The 20,412-nt window shown below is 36.6% G+C and overlaps 1 protein-coding gene across 2 annotated transcripts in view; it reads left to right on the top strand.

Moving 5' to 3' along the window:
* The window catches only part of USH1C (USH1 protein network component harmonin), a 47,192-nt gene that overhangs the window by 23,842 nt on the left and 2,938 nt on the right, over positions 1-20,412 (top strand). For both annotated transcript variants that reach the window (XM_058846981.1, XM_058846972.1), the window contains exons 16-20: positions 17,518-17,559; positions 17,871-17,924; positions 18,070-18,169; positions 19,382-19,491; positions 20,196-20,251. In XM_058846981.1, coding sequence (XP_058702964.1) covers positions 17,518-17,559; positions 17,871-17,924; positions 18,070-18,169; positions 19,382-19,491; positions 20,196-20,251 — 362 coding nt within the window. The remainder of the gene's footprint in view (positions 1-17,517; positions 17,560-17,870; positions 17,925-18,069; positions 18,170-19,381; positions 19,492-20,195; positions 20,252-20,412) is intronic.

Genomic DNA, 20,412 nt, shown 5'->3' with positions numbered 1-20,412 from the left:
GTCCTGGGAAATGGAGCTTTTTATGTCTCCTCAAAAGCCGTGTTCTGCCACAAGCTTGAATGAGTTTGAATACCTGTTTAATTTTCATAAGACTTGCAAAAACTACTGTAAAGTAGGAGTGTGACCGTAGAAATATTAGCAATGCACATGCCTGTGTGGTTCTGTATTATTTGCTGCATTTTCTTTGTTCGGCATAAAATGTGTGTCATTAAAACAAGGGAAACTTATGACTAAGTGTACTAGAACCATTTATCAAGAATTTAGTTAGGAACTTGTCATGTAATATCAAACCTCTGGTGTTGCACCTTCAAATAAATTTTAATCAGTTACACATGTCAGCACAGATTGGTCTGAGTACAGATGTGTCCTTGGCTTTTCTTCAACAAACAACTTTTCCTTTACCTTTTGTAGCCTTTGGATGGTTTTATCGGTATGATGGAAAATTTCCCACAATCCGTAAGGTACAAAGTTTGAAATGTGAATTTGCTGTGTGTGAGTTTGAAATGGAATTCTTCATTTTTTCTTCTTCTCTGTTGTTAGTAAACATTTTTTATAGTCAAACATTCCTTCTTTTAATGTGTGCACAAATTAAAATGCCTTTGGGATGCATGTATCTAGGACTTTGTCCTTTTGAGTCCTTCAGGCTCTGAGTTCCACCATGTGAAGAGGGATTTGTATAACATTACTTTGCAGAAGGTGTTCATTACAGGTGGGCAGTGCATGTCTTCATGTTCTCTGAAAGTCCTCAGAATCATGTGTATATAAAAACAGTACAGACACAGAAACTACACAGTTTGCTGAGGTATTTCGCAAATCTCCCTGTAGGACGAGTGAAGGAAAAAGGCTTTTAGGCATGTACATATGAGCAAAAAAAAGAAAAATTAACAATCTTTAAGCTGATAGAATATTTCTGTATCTGTAGAGATGCTGCTGAAGTAATGCAATTTCAATTTATGAGAGTTTCAAGTAATATTCTATACTTGCTGTTGCTTCCTTCTCTTTATTTCTTGCAATGTATATTAGCCTTATTATATAGGGATTGCTATAGTGGTGTGTACTTTGGTGGTGGGTTATTTGGTAATTAACTGTGGTAAAATTGCCATGAAGATTTTGTGCATGTATCTGTCAAGAACTCAAGGTTTCAGGATTGTTTCTGACAGATGAAGTATTTGTATCACTGCTTGGGAGTATGACTTCGACTTTCTGTGAGTCCAGGATATACCTCTTTTCCATAAAAGAGATTAGGAGAAGATGGTTCATTCCAATACCTCTTTGTACTGCTAGTGACCGTAAATCATTGTGGATCTGTAACCAGTGTGAAAACCAGGAAGTTACGATTTTTATCAGAAAATTATGAAGGCATGTTATGGAAATCTTTCATACAAAGAGGGTAATATTTTGTGTTGCTGCAGACAACTATAATTTAGAGAATGCACAAATACCTCTTCTCATATTAATGATCTTACACAATTCCTACTGAACTTTACCAAACAGTGTGCACTAGAAGCTTGAAAAGATTTATTTTTAATCATTTGCTTTTGGCAGTGATGCATTTTCATCCTACTCCCTATTGCTAATGATTTTTTTGTTTGTTTTAAAAACAAAATTTCACTCTGTACTAAAAATGTCTATAATAGGAAGTAAACTGAATCCATGGGGAAAATTGTAGGACAGGATGAATCATCCTGTTGTGTCCGAATGCTGTGAATGCAGCTAAGACACTCAGATACATGTTCATGTTCTAGAAGTCTTTGGCTTGTGTAGTGCTTAGTGTGCCTTTGAATTCAGTAATTCTTCAAATGTTGATACCTAGCAAGTTGACCTGCCTGATGTTACATTTAGCAGACAGTACTAAATGTATCTTGAATTTTTTAGAGGATCATATTGGCAGTTGTTGTTAAGATAAAAACTAATTATCCCTGAATAAAATACACCACAGAATTAGATTTATGTTAAAACATTAGTGTGAAAAGCTAGAATTTTTTTAGCTAAGCTTTGTCTCCGATATTTTTGGGGTTCCTTTTCCCTCTGCTTTCCTCCCTACAACACCACCACAACATAAGCATGAAGCAGTAGACCACATCCCACTGAACTCAGCAGTACAAAGTTCCAGTTAACTGCTTGACTGGGGGAATTGGCTTGTAGCAGCCAGGGAAAATGCCTATTTTCCAAGGCTTTGTTCTCAATATCAACGGGCAAAAGGTGAAAGGAAGAGAAATAATGCTATTTAATGTGAAGCAGTTAATGGTGGTTTTGGGAATTCAAAGCATGAAAAGTCAATAGCTGATGATGATGATAAGAACAAAATTAAACCTAAAGCACAGCCTTTCTGGCAGTGACAGTAATTGTCAGTAAGTGGCCACCTGCTCCTCTGTTTTACTTTTCATAAATGAAAGGAGAACATGGCTTTTCCAATATGACCTGAGTCCTACCTGTACAAATGTGAAAGGGTAGCAGAAATGTGACGTCACTGAAGTAGAAACAAGGAGCAGTGTCTGTTTTGAAGACAACAGCCAACAGAGGCTTCCAAAAGAAGCCTATAGCTTTTCCCTCTGTATCCTACATCTAAAATTTTAGAGTCACTTTGTGCTTGTAGGAGCTACATGGTCTTTGTGATGATGCAGTGTTCCTTCTTGGAAGCAACTCAGTTTCTGCACTGATCTAAACCTTTCATTTATAATTAGTTCCTTATTTCAGTTTTATTAGAGGATGCAATGCTGATTTTAGGGCATATGCATGAAGCTGTTGGATGCATAGACTATTCATATCTACCTGTACATGAGCATCTGTCACCTGAAAACAATCAGTCAGATATATATAAACGCCAAAAAAGAGAGATGACTAATCAAGACCAAACCAAAACTGTTTGAACATTCCAAGTTTTGTAGTGAGCTTGTGTGCCCTGAAGATGTAACTCTGCAGAGGAACAAACAGGTTGCTCTGATCTCATCCAGCTTATGTTAGGAGGCACAAGCCCTCCAAAAAGTTTGAATTTCCTGCAAATTGCTGGGTAAATGGACTTTGGATTTTCCTTTAAAAAAAAAAAAATCCCCATACTTGCATAGACTGTAATTAATTTTTCAAGGCAGATACTCATGTACCAAGATTAAAGCTTGTGGTGTTTTTAGCTGATGTAAAAATTTTTGTTAAAAAACCTTCCCAGAAAGGGAAAGAACGAAAGAAGTCAAAAAGTGATAGTTTTTGTGAACAGAGGAAGAATAAAAAAGAAATGGAGTTTGAGCAAAAACTTGCCAAAGAGAAAGAAGGAATGCTGGAGAAAGAAAAACAACTGAAAATAAATCGTCTTGTGCAAGAGGTATGTTGTGATCCATCAAGTGCAAAGCTATATTGAAAGAAAATTAGGTGGGTTTTTAGTAGAATTATTTTAGCAGGACACTTGTTTAATTCTGTCAGAGATAATGAAATTTTAAAAGCTGTTTTACGGCAAAATTCTGCCACCACGTTTGCTTATTTCTAGTCAGCTTTTGACCAAATGAGGATATCTCTGCAGTTGTGTCCATGTGTAGTGATGAATTTATGAATAGGAAATCCTTCTTAAAAATATTATTATTGTTTTAAAAACTATTTTAGGTGGCATTTCATACTTGTATTATGACCATACCTATAACCTTTTCTAATGCATCAACGTTATGGTCAAGGTATCTGAGACAGAACGAGAAGACCTGGAAGAATCAGAAAAGGTGCAGCACTGGGTGGAAAGACTTTGTCAAACACGATTAGAACAGATTTCCTCTGTGGAGAATGAGTCTCCTGAGGTAAAATTCTAGCTTTTCCATATATTGCATGATCTCTAAATAACTGAAAGTTGCCTCCTAAAAGCAACAGGTTTTACCAGTGGAAAAATCTGTCTTTGTCTTTCCCCCTCAGTCTTCTTTCTAAGAGGTGGGGGAAAAAGTCAATAATTGATGACTTACAATCTACAGAATTTGCTTTTCCTATATTTTATGAAGATTTAAGCATTATTTTAATGAACTGATTTTATTTTGTCCTTTTTAACTATATTAATATAACATTATGTTGATTATATTATATTATATTATATTATATTATATTATATTATATTATATTATATTATATTATATTATATTATATTATATTATATTATATTATATTATATTATATTATATTATATTATATTATATTATATTATATTATATTATATTATATTATATTATATTATATTATATTTGTAATGTTATAATATTATTATTATATTGTTATTGTTGTCATAATAATAATACTATTATTTTAACTATATATCACCACTAAATTAACAGTTTCATTGTCTCATGAAATATTTGGCCTAGGTGGGACATGCTACCAGTAACAAATGCTAGATCCAGCTATATTTATTAGTATCATGTGAATATAAGAATATAATTGATGATGAGCTCTTGAAAGCTTTCTTCTATTGCGTGAAATAAAGGAACAGGATAAGAAAATTAGAAAAAGATACAAAACTCACAAGGAATAGGGTTTGAGCTTGTACTTTAAGTAGTCCCCTTTAATCAGGGGAGCTGCAGATAGTGATTGTTCCTTAGAGCCTGATGGTTTTACATGTGGAGTGAGGCTTTCCCACCATCCTGTTGCTCTGGCTGTCTTCCAAGGAAAGCCACTTCCAAGAGGAACACTGCAATCTAGTGAGCTCCCATGGGATGCCCAAGAAACTGCAACCACAAAAGGGACCTTGGGGAACACTCTTGCATGATTTTCCTTCAGGTCAGTGTGGAGCAGCTCTGAATAAAGCAGCTGATCTTTTGTTCCTTGTGGCCCTAGGCTCAGATCCATGTGGTTTGTCAGTACAGGTCATTAGTGGAACGATTATGCAGAATTTTTCTCTCACTATCCAAACTTGGCAGCTTGTGTTCTGCTAGAACTTTGTCCCCCTTACTTTGTAAAGTAAGTAGGAGTATTACAGATTACAAACACTGTTGTATTTTCAGAGCTCTACCCGGGTTTAAGACAAGCACTCTGTTGTGTTTGCTCCATTAATTTTTCTATTACATATAAATTATATAATTGCTCTACTACCATTTTTCTACAAACCCACCCAAGCAGTTAGAACATGTAAAACACAAAACCTGAGTGTTCCTTAGGGGTAAATTCAGCTGAAAAATATTCAGGTGCTACAGGTTTGAGCTGTTTCTTGGGAACAAGAGCATTCAAGATCTCAAGCTCTGACAAAGAAATAGCTATTTTTAAGCACAAAGCAATGAGCATGTTAGATAAGAAGCATGTGAGAAGTGTTACCCACGTGAGGGAAGTGTTGCCATATTAGAGTAAGATGAATGTGTCTGTCAGCTTATCTATGTAAGGTTTCCTCAGCTGAGTCTACAAAATAGCAAAATGACTGAATTTTCTCAAATACTACAGTTTGATCACTGATAAAAGAAATGTTAGCAACTCTAACAGCATATGTAGACTCCTTCCTCACACACATCCTTATTTTTTTGGATGAGATGCTCATTGTGTTCAAACTCTGAAGTTGTTTAGTACCCAATAGATCTGGTGTGGATTAACATAAATTATAAGATCTCAAGCCCCTTGAGGTTCTGAATTTCATAGCACAGTGAACTTTTTGTTTTGATAGCTGCTTAAGCTTTGTTTCCTTTCTTGTACTAATGTGTGATTATGTTTACACAATTTTAACCCCTTTCCCTTTTTTAATGACATAGAATCTCAGGGCCTGTCTTAGATTATTTTCATTCAAATAAGCACCTTTGCAAGGAATAATTCTTGCTTTCTCCTCATGAGAGCCAAAGAGGCAAAAGTTATGTTATCTTGGTTTGTGCTGTGGTTTTGCCTTATGAAAACTTCATGCCATTGAGTTTTTGTAGGGTTTCTTTTGTTGACCCCCTTACCCCAACAGCTGATGTCACACCACTCACATTTTTCTTCTTTGTAAACTGGAATATCAAGGGGCGCTTTTAGAAAAGCCTTCAGAGAAAACGTTTGTGTATATTTTGTGTGGGAGAAGCAAAGATTTTCCTGTGGAGGAGCTGAACGTGTTCTAGGGCTGGCCACCCTTCAGAGCTGTTGTAGGCAGAAGTGTTGAGGCAGATTTCTGTTCTGTTGCACGTAGCTGGCGAGTGGACGTCCTTCTGCCTCCTCTCCCTCAATGCGACGCTTTGCTGGGGGCCTGCAGCTGCACACCACAGATCTTGATGACATAAACTTAGATGAAGTTGACAAACCCAAACAGCGTGCACCGCCACCTCCGCCACCGCCGCCGCCCCCCACTGTTACCCCAGCACCACCAGCTCATCCACATCCCCCCTCAAATCCTCCACGAGGTCCCGCCCTGTTGGTAACACCAGCTTCTCAGGTGACTTCGGGATCTGTTTGGATGCATGTGCCTTTATCGCTCCCCTTCGTGCCTCCCTAGCCTGATCAGTCACCCTCTTTGTCCACTGGATCTACCCTTCTGCCCCTTGCAATGTTAAAGGAGGGAATGAGGTGATTTCTTCATTTTTTCAGTAGTGATTGCAGTCCACAGGTAGTTTTATGTTAACATTTTTTAAATGTAAGTCAGGACGGGTTTGCTCTCCTGCTTACATACCTCGTAACCCTACTATCTGCAGATGTCCTAGGCAGAATGTATCAGCTAAAAATAAACATCATTTGGACTTGAGTGATTAAAGATAAAAAAAAAAAAAAGCAACTGCAGGCAGAAGATTTAATTCATTGTTAAATTTGAGTATCCCTGTAGTGAAAACAACTTGTAGAAGTGCTTTAAATGTCTCATCAAATTGCTTTGTTAGGTGAGAAGAGTGGACAAAGAAAATTGGCTTCAACTCAGAAGGTCAAACTTTTAAAAGGTCAAAACTGTATAAAATAAAAAAGCAAGACCTGGTAACCTGGTTTGACTTTTTGCACTCTGCGAAAACATCAACTTTCTCCTTATTGCAATCTGAGTCCAAAAGAGGATCAAATAAAATAAATCTTATGCCAAATCTTGCTTTAGGAAAGAAATGGCAGCTGATTCATGGTAATTCCCTTTCCTTAGCACTGTAGTGAGAATCATGTACTTGTTGTTTTGGCAAAAGATGCTTGCTTGTTTCAAGCAGCAGAAGAGGATCCCACATGGTCACTTCTTTCCTACGCAATTTTCTGCATGGGTTGAGTGACTGCACTGTTGGGTTTTGGGGGTTTTGCATGTTTACTAAATAGTCCTTGTTTCTGCATGATTCTCCTTGGGTAGGGAAGGATATGAAAATTTATTACTTTTTGGTGGAAACTAATAGATTCTCTCGCTGTGAGCAGTTGCCCTGATGTGACCCATGAATCTTTCGTAAAACTTATGTGGACCTCTGGTAATGCTTGATCTATGTGGTTCATACATTTGAAGTGCCAAGAGTATGCTAAATCTACTGAAATGGAACTATCATAGGTTGATAGAGATAGCAGGTTTCCCAAGTTATTTCTAAAATAAAAATGACATGAAACGTCATTGAACGAGAGTACAAAATACTTGTGCTGGGAGAAGAAATACCGTCTTCTAAAGAGAACAGAGAATATTCAGATAGAAGGATTAATATAGGAACTGCCATACTGATCTGACCCCAAATCAATATATTATCTGTTTCTGGCAGTTTGTCACTGCTAGCTGTGTTAGAGAAAATAAATAATTAAGAAAAATATGTTAGGTAACCACAAATAACCTAGCCTTTAAAATTAATGTCAATTTCCACTGAATATAATTCATGCATATGAGGAAATAACTAGGCTCTTAGTAAAATTAATTGAGCCAAAGCTGCTTTGTTTATAAATAGATAATTCAATATTTCTGATGTAATTTCAGAAATGGAAGCAAAATCAAAGCTTGACAATTTATTCTTGCTACCTTTTACAAAGTCATTTTTAAACCCCACAGATAAGCAGAAGCAGTGCATTTGTGTGACTAAAGATCTCATGTTTATGCCAGCTAAAGCCAAAATATAAGACAACTGTAGTTGTCCCATAAGTTAATTTTTCTAATATTATTCAAGCTGGTAAATCTTCTCTACATTGCTCCATTTTTGGTTTTAACCCAGATCATTTAATTTCCAATTCAGCTCGAACAAAACCTGACAAAAGGAATAAAAATCCTGTCAGAGACGTTTGTGAGAACTAGCTATTAAAATATCTGGTATAAATTGTCTGTTTCTGAAAAAATTATTATTAGCTTTACACTTTATATGAACCCAGTACTAAGTGTGTTGCTGTTTAGGTTGAAAGAAATACCTCCCACGTTGGCAAAGCGTCCCCTGTCTCAAGCAACCCACTGGTATGTCACATCCTGTTTATTTATCAAGGCTGTAGTTTCATGAACTTCTCATGTAGTGCTAATGGCAAGGAATTGTCAAGAGTTTCACTCTGCAGGGCTAATTTATTTAAAATTCACCTCATGGAATGATCTGTGTGGATACATTGCTCTGCTGAAAGTGCAAGTGGTGGGAGTGACTCCTAATGGTTCAAGGATTTTGTATTTCAACAGTTTAGCAAAATGCGGTCCGTATTTGCATGTTGCAAATGTCTGTATGTCCCAGTGCATGTGCTTTGTTCTTCCATCAAGTCAAAAGTTTCTAGGTTCAAACCATCTTTTAAATATAATGAGTCCTAAGATGCAAGTTTCATCTCAGAGCCACCATTAGTTTGACATCTCTTCGCACTGATTTTGAGTCAGAATGATCAGACGTCCATTCTGTACTGTAGAAGAATCTGTTGTTAAATTGTGTAACTCCAGGAGAAGTCATCCAGTTCCAGTGCAGCTTAATAAGTTGGTATCTGTGAATCTGTTGATTCTGATTCTTCTAAGCTCAGAATGCTTAATGATACAATGTATTTTGCGAAGTAGAGCAACATCAGTTGAGTGATATCCCTAGGGACTTTCAAATACCTGATTCAAACTTTCTTTAAAATTATTTAAGAAAGGTTTGGGGAAAACAAAACAAACCCACAGGGGGAAAACACACACACACACACGCACAACAGAAAAAGAAACAAACAAAAAAACAAATCCAAAAAGTGTCTTAACCTATTTGCTGGAAGCAGATAAATAATTTCAGAGGTTACAGCTTGTACCATAAAAATGGTCTCTGGAATACATCACATTTCCTATGAGAAACATTGAGAAAAGTGTCCCAAGAGTTGCTGGGGTTAAGTCAGAAACTGAACCCACAGGTTTCAGTTTTGAACTCTTTTCTTGAATAAAACTGTGCTTGATGTCAATGGGAGTTTTTGCTGAGTGAGAAATATAGGATTGGACTAAGACATGCTGAATGATTAGGTCTCAGATGCCTCTGGGAATCTCAGCCTCATGGAGTCAAGGGCGAGGAATTAACCTAAAAAAACCCTTGCAGTTAAATCAAGATAATTTAACTTGAAATTCTTTATGGAAAGCTGTTTGCTGCAGTCCTGCTGAATTTCATTGTAAAAGATGTATTTAGCCATGGATTAGTTACAGTCTTATTTTGGGTTCACTTGCTCTTACACTAAACTTTAGCAGTTTGGGTTTTTTTTCCTCTAACTTCTTATTCAGTTTGTTGCCTTTATGGGAAAAATCCCAAGAGCAGGAATGAGGTTTTTCCATAATCTTGCTAGTAAAGCCAGAATTTAGGTGAAAAGCTACTATTTGGATAGAAGAGAAATAGTGTTTTGGTTTGTTGGCTTTGTAAGCCTTAGTTAAAATAATTCTGTCAGCTCTTTTTTTGTATTAGTGTCTTAAAATTCATTATGATAAACCATTTGAATTGAGGAGTCTTGGTGAAATTATGGATTTGTACAAATTAGGTTGTGAACTGTAATTTTCTTAAATTAACTCCATAGCAACTTGCTCCAAGTCCACCAACCCAGCGTCATCCAGGGGTACCAATAGTCTCTAAACCAGTTATGCTGCATCCTGACCCAAACTTCGTGGTCAGGCCAACAATCAAATCAGAGGCCCTGGTAAGCCTTTTAATATCCTTTTTCTGAGTACTGTGGGGGTTTGGTTTTGACACTGTTCTTTGAGATGACCTCAAAGAATCAATCTTTGTCCCATTTCCTGCTAACTAAAATTCCTTTGTATTTTCAAGCAGTCATTAATGGTAAGTACAAAATAGTATTTTTCCATTTTTTTTCTGAGGTGGAAAAGCCACTTTCAGTGACAATTTCTGTACAGAGTGCATAATTCCAGAGCAGCTTAAAGCCCTAGAATTTGTACATCTTATTTCTCATTTATTCAGATGCTGGGTTTTAGTTTTATAATTTCTGAATTTGTCAGATATCAAATAATAAATATGAAGTCAACTGAATTAATCAGAAATGAAATAATAAAAATTAAGTCTGCTGTCTTTTACCTTTGTAAACAGTCATGAACATACTTGAAGATATACGCCTTATTATATAATTTATCATATATATATATATATATATATATATATATATATATATATAAAATAATTTAAATGTATCTTTTAATTTCCAGTGGGAAAAAAGTCTGTTGTTATATCAGACCCCAACATACTGGTCATGCATTGTTACTGCAAAGTTCACTCACACAATAAGCTTATTTTTCTTATTTCATTTCCATTTCTGTGTCATATGGAAGAGAAAAGTCAGAGTCTAAGCATTTTAGGACCAACCATGAAGCATCTTTGGGAATTGTAGTTTATGAGGGAAGGTGAGCCAAGGCTTACTGAGCAAAAAAAAAGGGAAGTATTGCTCAGACAGTTGATAACTCTCAGCTGACAGTCCTTGAAATTCACCTAAAATAGCTGGTGGACTAATCAGTAGTATTTATTCTTGAGGGTCATCATGACTTAAGCTGTTAGTGTCAGAGTTCTGTGTTTGTTGCACACACATGTGTAGACACGTGTATATATGTATTTGTAAGACAGTAAGTGGCAGAAAAAACATCAAATTTGTGTTGCATTTATTTAATTAGAAGCTATTTCTGCCAAAAAAATTATGTGCACAATATTCCTAGCTGTGTTTCATTAAAACACGATGGATTTGTCATTTTTCACTTTAATAATTTAGATGTTCCTTTATTTTCCCAGTTAGACTTCGAACAAATTTAAGTGATACTTATTAACTGCTTTTCCCACAGCCAGAGTCATCTTGAAGCTTCTGTATTATGAATGAACTGAATAGTAATTGGAACCAGTTTTAATAAACTGCTTAAGAAAAGGCAGGCACATGAGTTAAAAATAAATTCAGATCCCTCCAGTGGAGATGTTTCCTTCAGTTGGAGCTCTCATTTTGATTGTGTTTAGTAATTTAACATCTCTAAGCAACATGAAGTCCCTTAGAGGAGGAATGAACAAAGTCATAATCTGCAGTTAATATCATCTAGCTCTTGAAAAAGTGTGTGTATATGAACTAGTTTGCAAAACAGATGATACCTTTATGTGTGATCAAACAGCCTTGGTACAAATTTTAAAAGGTACTTGTTTTTTTTTTAACTGATTACATACAATTAATTTAAGAAGCTGGTAATGAGATCCACCTCCATGGGAAATGTCTTATGATTTGTTATGCATGCATGCACATTTTCCAAATCACAAGTCTGCTAAGATCTTTCAGATTCAATCATCTTCCTTCCCAAACTGCCTTATATAAGTTGGAAGATCAAAATTTCTATGGGAGCAATATTCTGGTAGGACTTTGAGAGAAAGATCGGTCTATAAATTATAGACCTTATACCTCTTACTTCCACTGATGACTTACTGCAGTAAAGGGTATTTAATCATCCTCCCTGCAAGGAAGTCACAAGTGGTATGTGAAGTAAAACCTGCATGGATACCGAAGAGGGAAATGACTTCTGTTAGTTAAAAAACAGAAAAGGCCAGTGTATGACAAAACAAACAAGACAGTACCTGCCTGTCTCCAGAAGTGTATAAGAATTGTAATAAGATTTCATGCAAAAGGGGAGTGGGGTATGGTTGGTTGGTTGGTTGCTGAGTGTGGTTTTGTGTGTGTGTGTGTAAGTTCATTGTTCAGATACAGGACCAGTTCTGCTTCTCTTAGTGGAGTATAGTATCACCAGACAACACACCATTTGCTGTCTGGTTTTTCATCTTCCTAGATTTCACACACCTTATGGAACTCTAGCTTTTAATTTGACATAATGCACACCACTTTTTCTACCTCGTTTTTACCTGAATTTAACTATCCTGAGTATCAAGCTCAACAAACTGAGGTTGATGGATTTAATTGATTGAAGCAGCTAATCCCGGTGGCCTATATTCAAGCAATTGACTAGTAAAGAAGATGAAAAAGCATGCAGTTAAGAATAAAATAGGCATGCAAGAATGGGTAAAATTCTCCTGGTACCTGGAAGGTAGTTGGGCCAGACAATCTCCATTATGACTCAAGTTAGCTTATTAAATAAATTCAGGTAAGAATTACCAGGTCTTTTAACAGTTGATGAATATGAAATTGTTTTCACTTATAAATAGGGAACTTATGGGCGATGTTTAAACCTTAAGTGTGGTCTTAAATGCTGAGGTCTGCTCTGAGTCAAAATCATTTTGATCTGTACTAGAGTGAACGAGAATACACTCATGGCAAAGCCAATTAAATTTTGGCTCAGAGAACAAGAGTGGACTGCTAGGATTTAGTGGTGAGATTTTCACAGATGCAAAACCACCAGGAGCATTACTCTCTGCTCTCCCATCTATCAAAAACATCCTGTTGTGTGACTTACAAGGCTCTGCTGCATTCGATGCTATAAAATGTTTTTCCTCCCTTATTCCTTTGTGTCTGGCTGAAGAATTTCTGAAGAGAAAAAAAAACATATTTAAGCTTTCCTCTAATTTGCAAGATTTGAAGCCTTATGCTGCAGGACTAAAGTCAAGACTTAGTCTTAAAGTAAAGCTTAGATACTGTGTGGAAAGTTGGGGAAGGATTGGAAATTTCAATTAGTATTAGTTACAGCCATACCAAAAGAATCTGAGTTGAATTTTTTGGGGTTTTTTTTTGTTGGTATTTTTGGGGGTTTTTGTTGTTTTGGTTTTTTTTTGAGAGAGAGAAAGAGAGAGGGAGAGAGAGATTCTGAAGAGATTTGTGGAAAATCTTTCTAAACTTGCCCATAAGTCCTCCAAGACAAAAACTCATAGTTCATTTTAATAAGACACAAACTATATTTCATTAACTCTGGAATATATTTTTCCAAATAATGATAAGACTATAGGACCCTGAGAGAAATGTTACTGAAACTGATACACAGTAATTTGTTTTAAAGCAAATTGACTGTGAAAAGGTAAATGCCAGAGTTGGGTCTGTAGAAAATTTTTCTTGTTTCAGAAGACTCAAACCTGATTTGCTGCAAGGTTTTGAGTGGAGGCTGGGGAAATGTCAGTAGTATTTTCTGTAATAATATGGGGGTTAACCCATTTCATTTTTGAAAATTTTTGTAAATTAATAAGATATTCTGCATTTTAAGTGATTCCAAACTACAGCATACTGTTCTGTTAGAATAGTGGAAGTGACAGAAAAACAGAATGAATATGGAATTTAAGACCTTGAAGCCAAAAGTGATTCAATAAAATCCATTTAATAATAGAATTCACCTCTTCAGTATAGGATATTTCTGGTAGGAAAGCAAATCTTAAATGCATAAATATATATTTATCATTACTTCTCAATATTTTGGAAATTATTGTCTACCATTTTGTCCATGTTTAGGGTTGGGGTTTTTCAATTTTTTTTTTCTCATATATCATGGATGAGACATCCAGGAACTGTTTTATAGAAATGAGTTGTAAAAGCAGGCATGGAAAATATTTTTAAGAAATCTTGTGGTATGGAAATGTGCATTATTTATGTAGTTTCTATAGAATTCTATCCACTTTGCATTTGGTACTATTTCATTGTGTGTGTTCTGTCATTTTGAAATGATACAGGGAACAAGCACTAACAAGTGCAAGTGTTAAGTCCCTGGGAGAGCAAAATAAGCAGAAAAATAATTTATGAGTAGGTGATACTTATTTACAGCAAAAAGTTAATTCCTGGTTTGGCAATTTTCTTTCTTTTGCAGCCACAAGAGATGTTTAAAAGGATGGTGGTTTACAATTCATCATTTAGATCTAACAAAAAACAAGTAAAATAACATTTTCCGTGTTTTGTGTGCTACTTCTGGTTTGACTGATCATAGATTTAAAACTTTCCTTTCCAATTCTGTTGCTCAGTTTCTAAAACAGAGGATGCAAGACAGCCCTAGTGCATGAGAACTGCTAGTATTTGTAAGCTTTAAGTGTGTGCTTGTGGCTCCTCCCAGTCTAGGCAGAAGAAGAATGAGAATAAATCCTTCAGGTTGAACCATCTGTAACTTATATGGTTAGGAGCAACCTTTAAGAAAGTTGAACACTGATAACTTGATCTGATACTGGTATTACTAAGATTTCCCTGTTTCTTTTAGTATCCAGCTGCAATGCTTCCAGTAATAAAATTCTTTATCAGTTTAAAAAACAGAGTTATCATCATAACATAGTTACTGGCAGGAAATCAGACGAACTGGTGGTGGAAATTCAGCCTTTCTGTATTGTGTAGGATTTTCCAACTGCATTTTTACTTCTGTTGCTTTCCTCTGTCATAAGGATGAAGTTTTTGTCTCTTCGTCTTTGGTTGGCTGGTGGTCCAATGGATGGTTCCTTGAAGAAGTGAACTTTATGCTAAACTTTTCCACTGCTGTAAAATGTGCCAGTTTCTGTACAAAACCCCCTTGCTAAGCCAAGTTAGATCTATTGTTGTTATATGAAAACTTGGCAGACAATAGTGACCTCACAGTGTGAGCTTTTGAGCAGTAAAACATTAATAATTCTTTTTTCTTCCTTTAATCAGTTTCAATCTATATCTAGAAGGGAAAACTGACTGAAAAAGATACAGCTTTGCGATTATTTATTTTCCAGTAAATGCCAGCATGTTCTGAATATATAATAATTGTGTTCTCAAAAGGGATGGTTTTTTGAAAAATTGTTATTTCTGGTCATGACTTTCTCTTTCAATTATTTTTTGTTGTTGTTGCTGCTTGGGTTTTGTTTGGTTTTTTGTGGTTTGTTGTTATTTCAGGTCTCAGTTGCTCTTGACTATAAGAAACCAGGGAAGCAGTATCATTAGTATAAGTGCTTGTGTTTCAGAGGTTGTTTATTCTTTAAGTAGTAGCTTCAGCTTTCACCTGGAAGTCCAGACAGAGAGTTGTTTCAGTGCAATCAAATATTTTAGTGTTCCATTTTCAACTTATGCTCAGTCCTCTGAATGTTTTTGTAAGTCAAGAAGCGATTTGAATGGTTTTAACTCTTTTATCTGAAATGTCCTGAGTGGTGGGAGGGTAGGATTAGGACTGTGCTTTCCACTTTGTCTTCCTTGGCTCATTAGTCCCTGCTTGGATATGGAGTGCACTCTCTGATCTCTGAATTTGTGGTGTCCATTTCAGGGGAGATTTATTTCAGTTCAGTGCATGTCTTCTTTCTGTCTTATGTATCTCTGATACACAGTGATATGAACCCAAGGGGACAACAGTTTAGGTTGACTATTAGGAAATGGTTTTTCACCCATAAGATGGTTGGGCACTGGAAGAGGCTCCCAGAGGCATCAGCCTGACAGAGCTCAAGACATATTTGTACAGTGCCCTCAGATGCATGGTGTCACTGTGCAGGGCCAGGATTTGGACTTGGTGATCCTTGTGGGTTCCTTCCAGCTCAGGTTATTCTATGTTTCTATGAATTTTACTTGCAGACTGGGGTTTTTTTGGTGATTTTTTTTTTATTTTATTTTATTTTGTGTGTTTGTTTTTGTGAAGTTTTTTTGGTTTTTTCCTATTTAAAGATTATTTTCCCAGGAAAACTTCCTTCAAGAACAACATCTGTTTTTCATGAGGACAACCTGGAACAAAGAGTTCACTGACTTCCTTTAGATTACATAATGACTTAGTGACTTGGCTGAGGTTGAAGCTCTTTTCTCTAAATTACTTGCTCCAAACCCATAGTTATCTACTTTAGCCATGATTCCAAAAGCAGTACTAATTCAGTTATTCAAAATATTAATTGTTTTACACAATTTAATTGTGTAAAATGTTTCTCTTACAGTTTTGGTTAAATGGTTCATAATATTAATACATTTTGTAAATTAATGAATGATTGATTGAAGTTTTTCCCCCAGGATTAAATTCTACCCTTGATGATGTCTGCGATGAAATTGTCATTTATCTGGTTAACAAATGTAATGCAGTGTAACAAACTTAATGTAAGGCAGTGCTGTTATGGGTGAGATCAGAACCCAGAGGCAACCAAAAGAGGTGATAAAGAGTATAGCAGAGGAGGCATTAGTATTTTCTGCTGCAACTTTGCCATTTAACAACCAGCCCTTAAATATACCACAGGAATCTCAAGCTGTGTGTTTGGTTTACAAGTGGAAAAAGGCTTAGCTGACTCTGACAGTGGAATAGTCTTTGTTGTCAAATGGATCCCGTAGAAAAGACGGCAATAATGAATATATCAAGCTTGATCATGCACTGAACCACTGGTCTGTGTAAGGTATTGGCTTGCCTGCTGTGTCTGCAAAAGGTTGTGTGGTTCTCTGTTCCTGTATCACCAGGTTATTGCAGCTTCAGGCCACAAGAGTGGGAGCTAGGTGCCTCAATAAAGATTTTCTTAAGCTCTGAAGTCCTTGCTTTAGCATGCAGAGCTTTCATAAATCCCCAGCACTGGCCATACAGTTTCACCTTGTAGCTATTAATCCTCCTCAAGAAACTGCAACTCAAACACCATTGACTCCTGATTGCTGATGCAGGAGCTCCCATCCTTGCAGAAAAGGTAACTCCTGCTTTTCGCTGCAGTCTTGGTCTGACAAGCGTTAAGCCCCACATTTTGTGGATCCTCTCAAAGCTTAAATCTTGCTGTGCCTAACTGCAGTTTCATCTGCATTTCAAACATTCCCTGACAAAACTTTTAAGTCCTCCACAGAACCATATGAAAACAAAAATCATATTGTTGTCCTGCAAATTGTCCAACAAATTGTTGTCATGCACTTCCTTGTACCCAACTCCCTGAAACTCCACATGAAGGAAGAGAGAAGGGAGCTGAAAAAGAATCCTAAAACCCAGACAGTGTGGAGTAGTGTTGCTGACAGGTGAATTGGAGCCTGTCATTTCTACCTGTTACCATCCAACATGTTAATAATCCCAAGAAATGTTGCTACAAAGAGTGTGGCAGAACACACCTGCCTATGGTGCTTTCAAGATTTGTTTCTGTTCTGTCAGGTGTAGAGAGGAACCGTGGAGCTGACAGGTGGTAAACGCTTCCTCAGAAATGCTCCACGATATGACCAACTCAAATTATTGATCTGTCATGAGGTTTTGAAATGTCTTCTGACTGTCGGGATGGACTCTTTGCTGTCTCTCTGGGCTTTTCTCCAGTTACTGTCTTCTTTCATAGCTTACAGAATTACATGTTCTCTCACTAATAAATAAGATGGAATTTGTGTGTTAAGTGTGTGAGTTGCTGTTTTTGCAATTAAATGTCATTTTATTCTCAGGGCTTCCAGAAGTATGTGGAAGATTTTGATCCATATTCAATGGTAAGGAGAGAATTTAAACATGCCTCACTGTTTAATATTAAATACTCTGGAAAAAAAAAACCAAATCCTTGATTTTGAGGGCTGGGAGTAGGTAAGATTCTTGCTTGTTGCTTTTCTGGGTCTTATGTATTTGTCTTTTCTAGTCATGTAGAAAAGGAGTGTTCTTACAGGGAAAGGTGATGTGGCATTCTGATCTTCCTCTTACACTATTTTAGAGGAGGGAATTTCTTTTCCCCCAGAAATTACATAGATCAGCCTAAATTTTTTGTGTTTACAAAGTGGAAATAATTAATCATTATGTCTTTTCACAGTTTACCCCAGACCAGATTATGGGAAAAGACGTACGACTATTAAGAATAAAAAAGGTAAATATTGTGTTGGTTGATTGATATTTAAAAGGTTCATGTAAGCATTTGATGTACAGCATCATTTAATAAGAAGGAAAGATTAAGCTCCTGTTAATGGCAAAAATCAACAGACTTTTCAGAACTAGAACCATTTTTCTCATAGGAAGGATCACTGGACCTTGCAGTTGAGGGAGGAATTGATTCTCCAATTGGAAAGATTGTTGTGTCTGCCATCTATGAGGATGGTGCTGCAGACAAACATGGTGAGTAACAATGGGGAATTTGAATACTACTGCAAAGTGTCTCCTTACACTGGCTGACAATAGTTGGCTGATTTCATAGCCTGGTACTGAAAGGCTAACTTAGATTGCCCAAGGACCTAAGTTCTGTCTCAAGTTTAAGGGCAGTCCACATAAGCTGCTTAAATTTTAGAAAAAACAACACCTGATTCTCTGGTGTATTAACTACACTACACTGCTTAGTTCTGTTGTTTTTGCTACCTTGAATAGTAATTTGTCTAGTTAAGCAGCTGGGTGTATTCCCAAAACCCAACTAAAGGCCAGAGCCTCTGAAGCTTAGCTCTTGAAGGCACAAGAACATGGTCACCAACACATCTGGGCTTTGCACCTGGTGGGAAGTATCTGCCATCCGTTTCTTGAGAACTCTTATGACCTGGTCAACAGTGAGGGCAATATTCCCTTACACTGTCTTTGCTGTCCTTGTCCCAGCCTGCACCTAAATTCAAGTCACTCTTGCTGTGAAAACATCTCAGTCATTTGATCTCCTCAGTGCTCTTTTTGGGCCTTCATTCTTTTTAAGATCTCTCATAACTAAGGCTGTCTTCTTACCATCCTCTTCAAATCCAGTTCTGGTTAACTGGTCGTGCTTCTTTCTAGGTTGGCAAGCCAAAATCAGCTCTAAGGAGCAAACACTACACATACACTTGCAAAGCAATGACCATCATGCAAACCCTTGACAAACGCCATTTTATTCCTTCATGAATTTAATTAATTTTGCCATTTTTATAGAACCATGGAATTTTTGGTGTTGGAAGAGACCTTACATATCATCTAATTCCAAGCCCCTGCCATGGGCCAGGACACCTTGCCCTACACCATGTTGCTCAAACCTGGCCTTGAACACTTCCAGGGATGGGGCATAGTAGTAACATCCTACAGTCAGTCACAGTTTGTAAGATGTATAGGTGGATTACCCAAGCAGACAAACAGTGGAAAATCATATTGAATTAGTTTCTTACTGGTCATGATCAATAAGAGATTAGTTTGGCTTTGCCATGCTTAAAAATTCCTTTTGTGTTTGCCTGTAGCAAACTTCCTAAGATTTTTAGTGTAGACCTTTGCATCCAGTGAGAACACTTTTCATTATAGTCTTCACTGCACAAATATGGCACAGAAGACACTCCTAGAATTTTGTTTTGCTTACATGTATGTATAATACATTTTTCTTTTCCCCAGGAGGCATAGTGAAAGGGGATGAAATACTGGCTGTAAATGGCAAGATATTAATTGACAGCAAGCTGGCAGAAGCACAAGCAACTCTAGCAAAATCTTGGAACATGGGTGGGGTAAGTAACCTGGAATACTATTTCATTCTACCTACAGAGCTCACATGAGAGCTACTTTTCTGTCATGACATTGTCACATCAACACAAACAAGATTACAAGCATCAAAAGCAGTGGGTATGCCAGGTACTCCCAAAATAAGCTAAAATCTGCAGAAGATGCTGGTATGTAGCATCCCTGGAAACCATGTATGTAATTTACTGGGAAATTTCATGGCATTTAGCCACATGTCAAAATTGGTATTTAAACACATTACATTCTGAGTGTTTATAGCACTTTTATATGTAGAATCACTCTTTGATATTGAAGATTACTTGCAAGCTGATTGGAATTTTCTGATAATAGCTTATCTTGGATTTCTTGATGTACAAGCAACATTGCCCTTCAGCTAGAGTGAGTGTTTCCACAGCAGGAGCTGTAATCATTGCTCAAATGACCAATACAGGATGATTCTTAGAATAACTTTTTTGTAAAAATCTTGTTGCAACAGTAGATTTTTCTTTAAATTCAAGATACAAACCAAACAAGTCAATCAGGAATGGTCTTCCTATGGAAGTATTTAATAGAGACCTTGCTGCTGCTCCCTGTGGATTTCCAGGAACAGTTTATCTCCCTGATTATCTATCTGACATTCCATGGTGGAGCACTGGCCACCTCTAAAAGCAGTATTTAGCAGCAGATGTTTGCCTGTGCTTTTCTTTTTCAGGATTGGATTGACTTAGTCATTGCAGCATCACCTCCAAAGGAATATGATGATGAAATGTAAGTGCATCAGCTTTTTTCTCTGGGGATTAAAAGATGAGTAACAATAGCCAGTTCGCTTTTTTTTGTCACACATTTTTCAAGTATCTTCTTCCTCTTATGGACTATATAACCTTCTGCTTTACATTGTTGCTAATTTGATAGTAATAAGTAGCTGCCAT

Source organism: Poecile atricapillus, chromosome 1 (assembly GCF_030490865.1).
Source record: "Poecile atricapillus isolate bPoeAtr1 chromosome 1, bPoeAtr1.hap1, whole genome shotgun sequence".
NCBI lineage: Eukaryota > Metazoa > Chordata > Aves > Passeriformes > Paridae > Poecile > Poecile atricapillus.
This window is presented reverse-complemented; position numbering and strand designations above follow the sequence as displayed.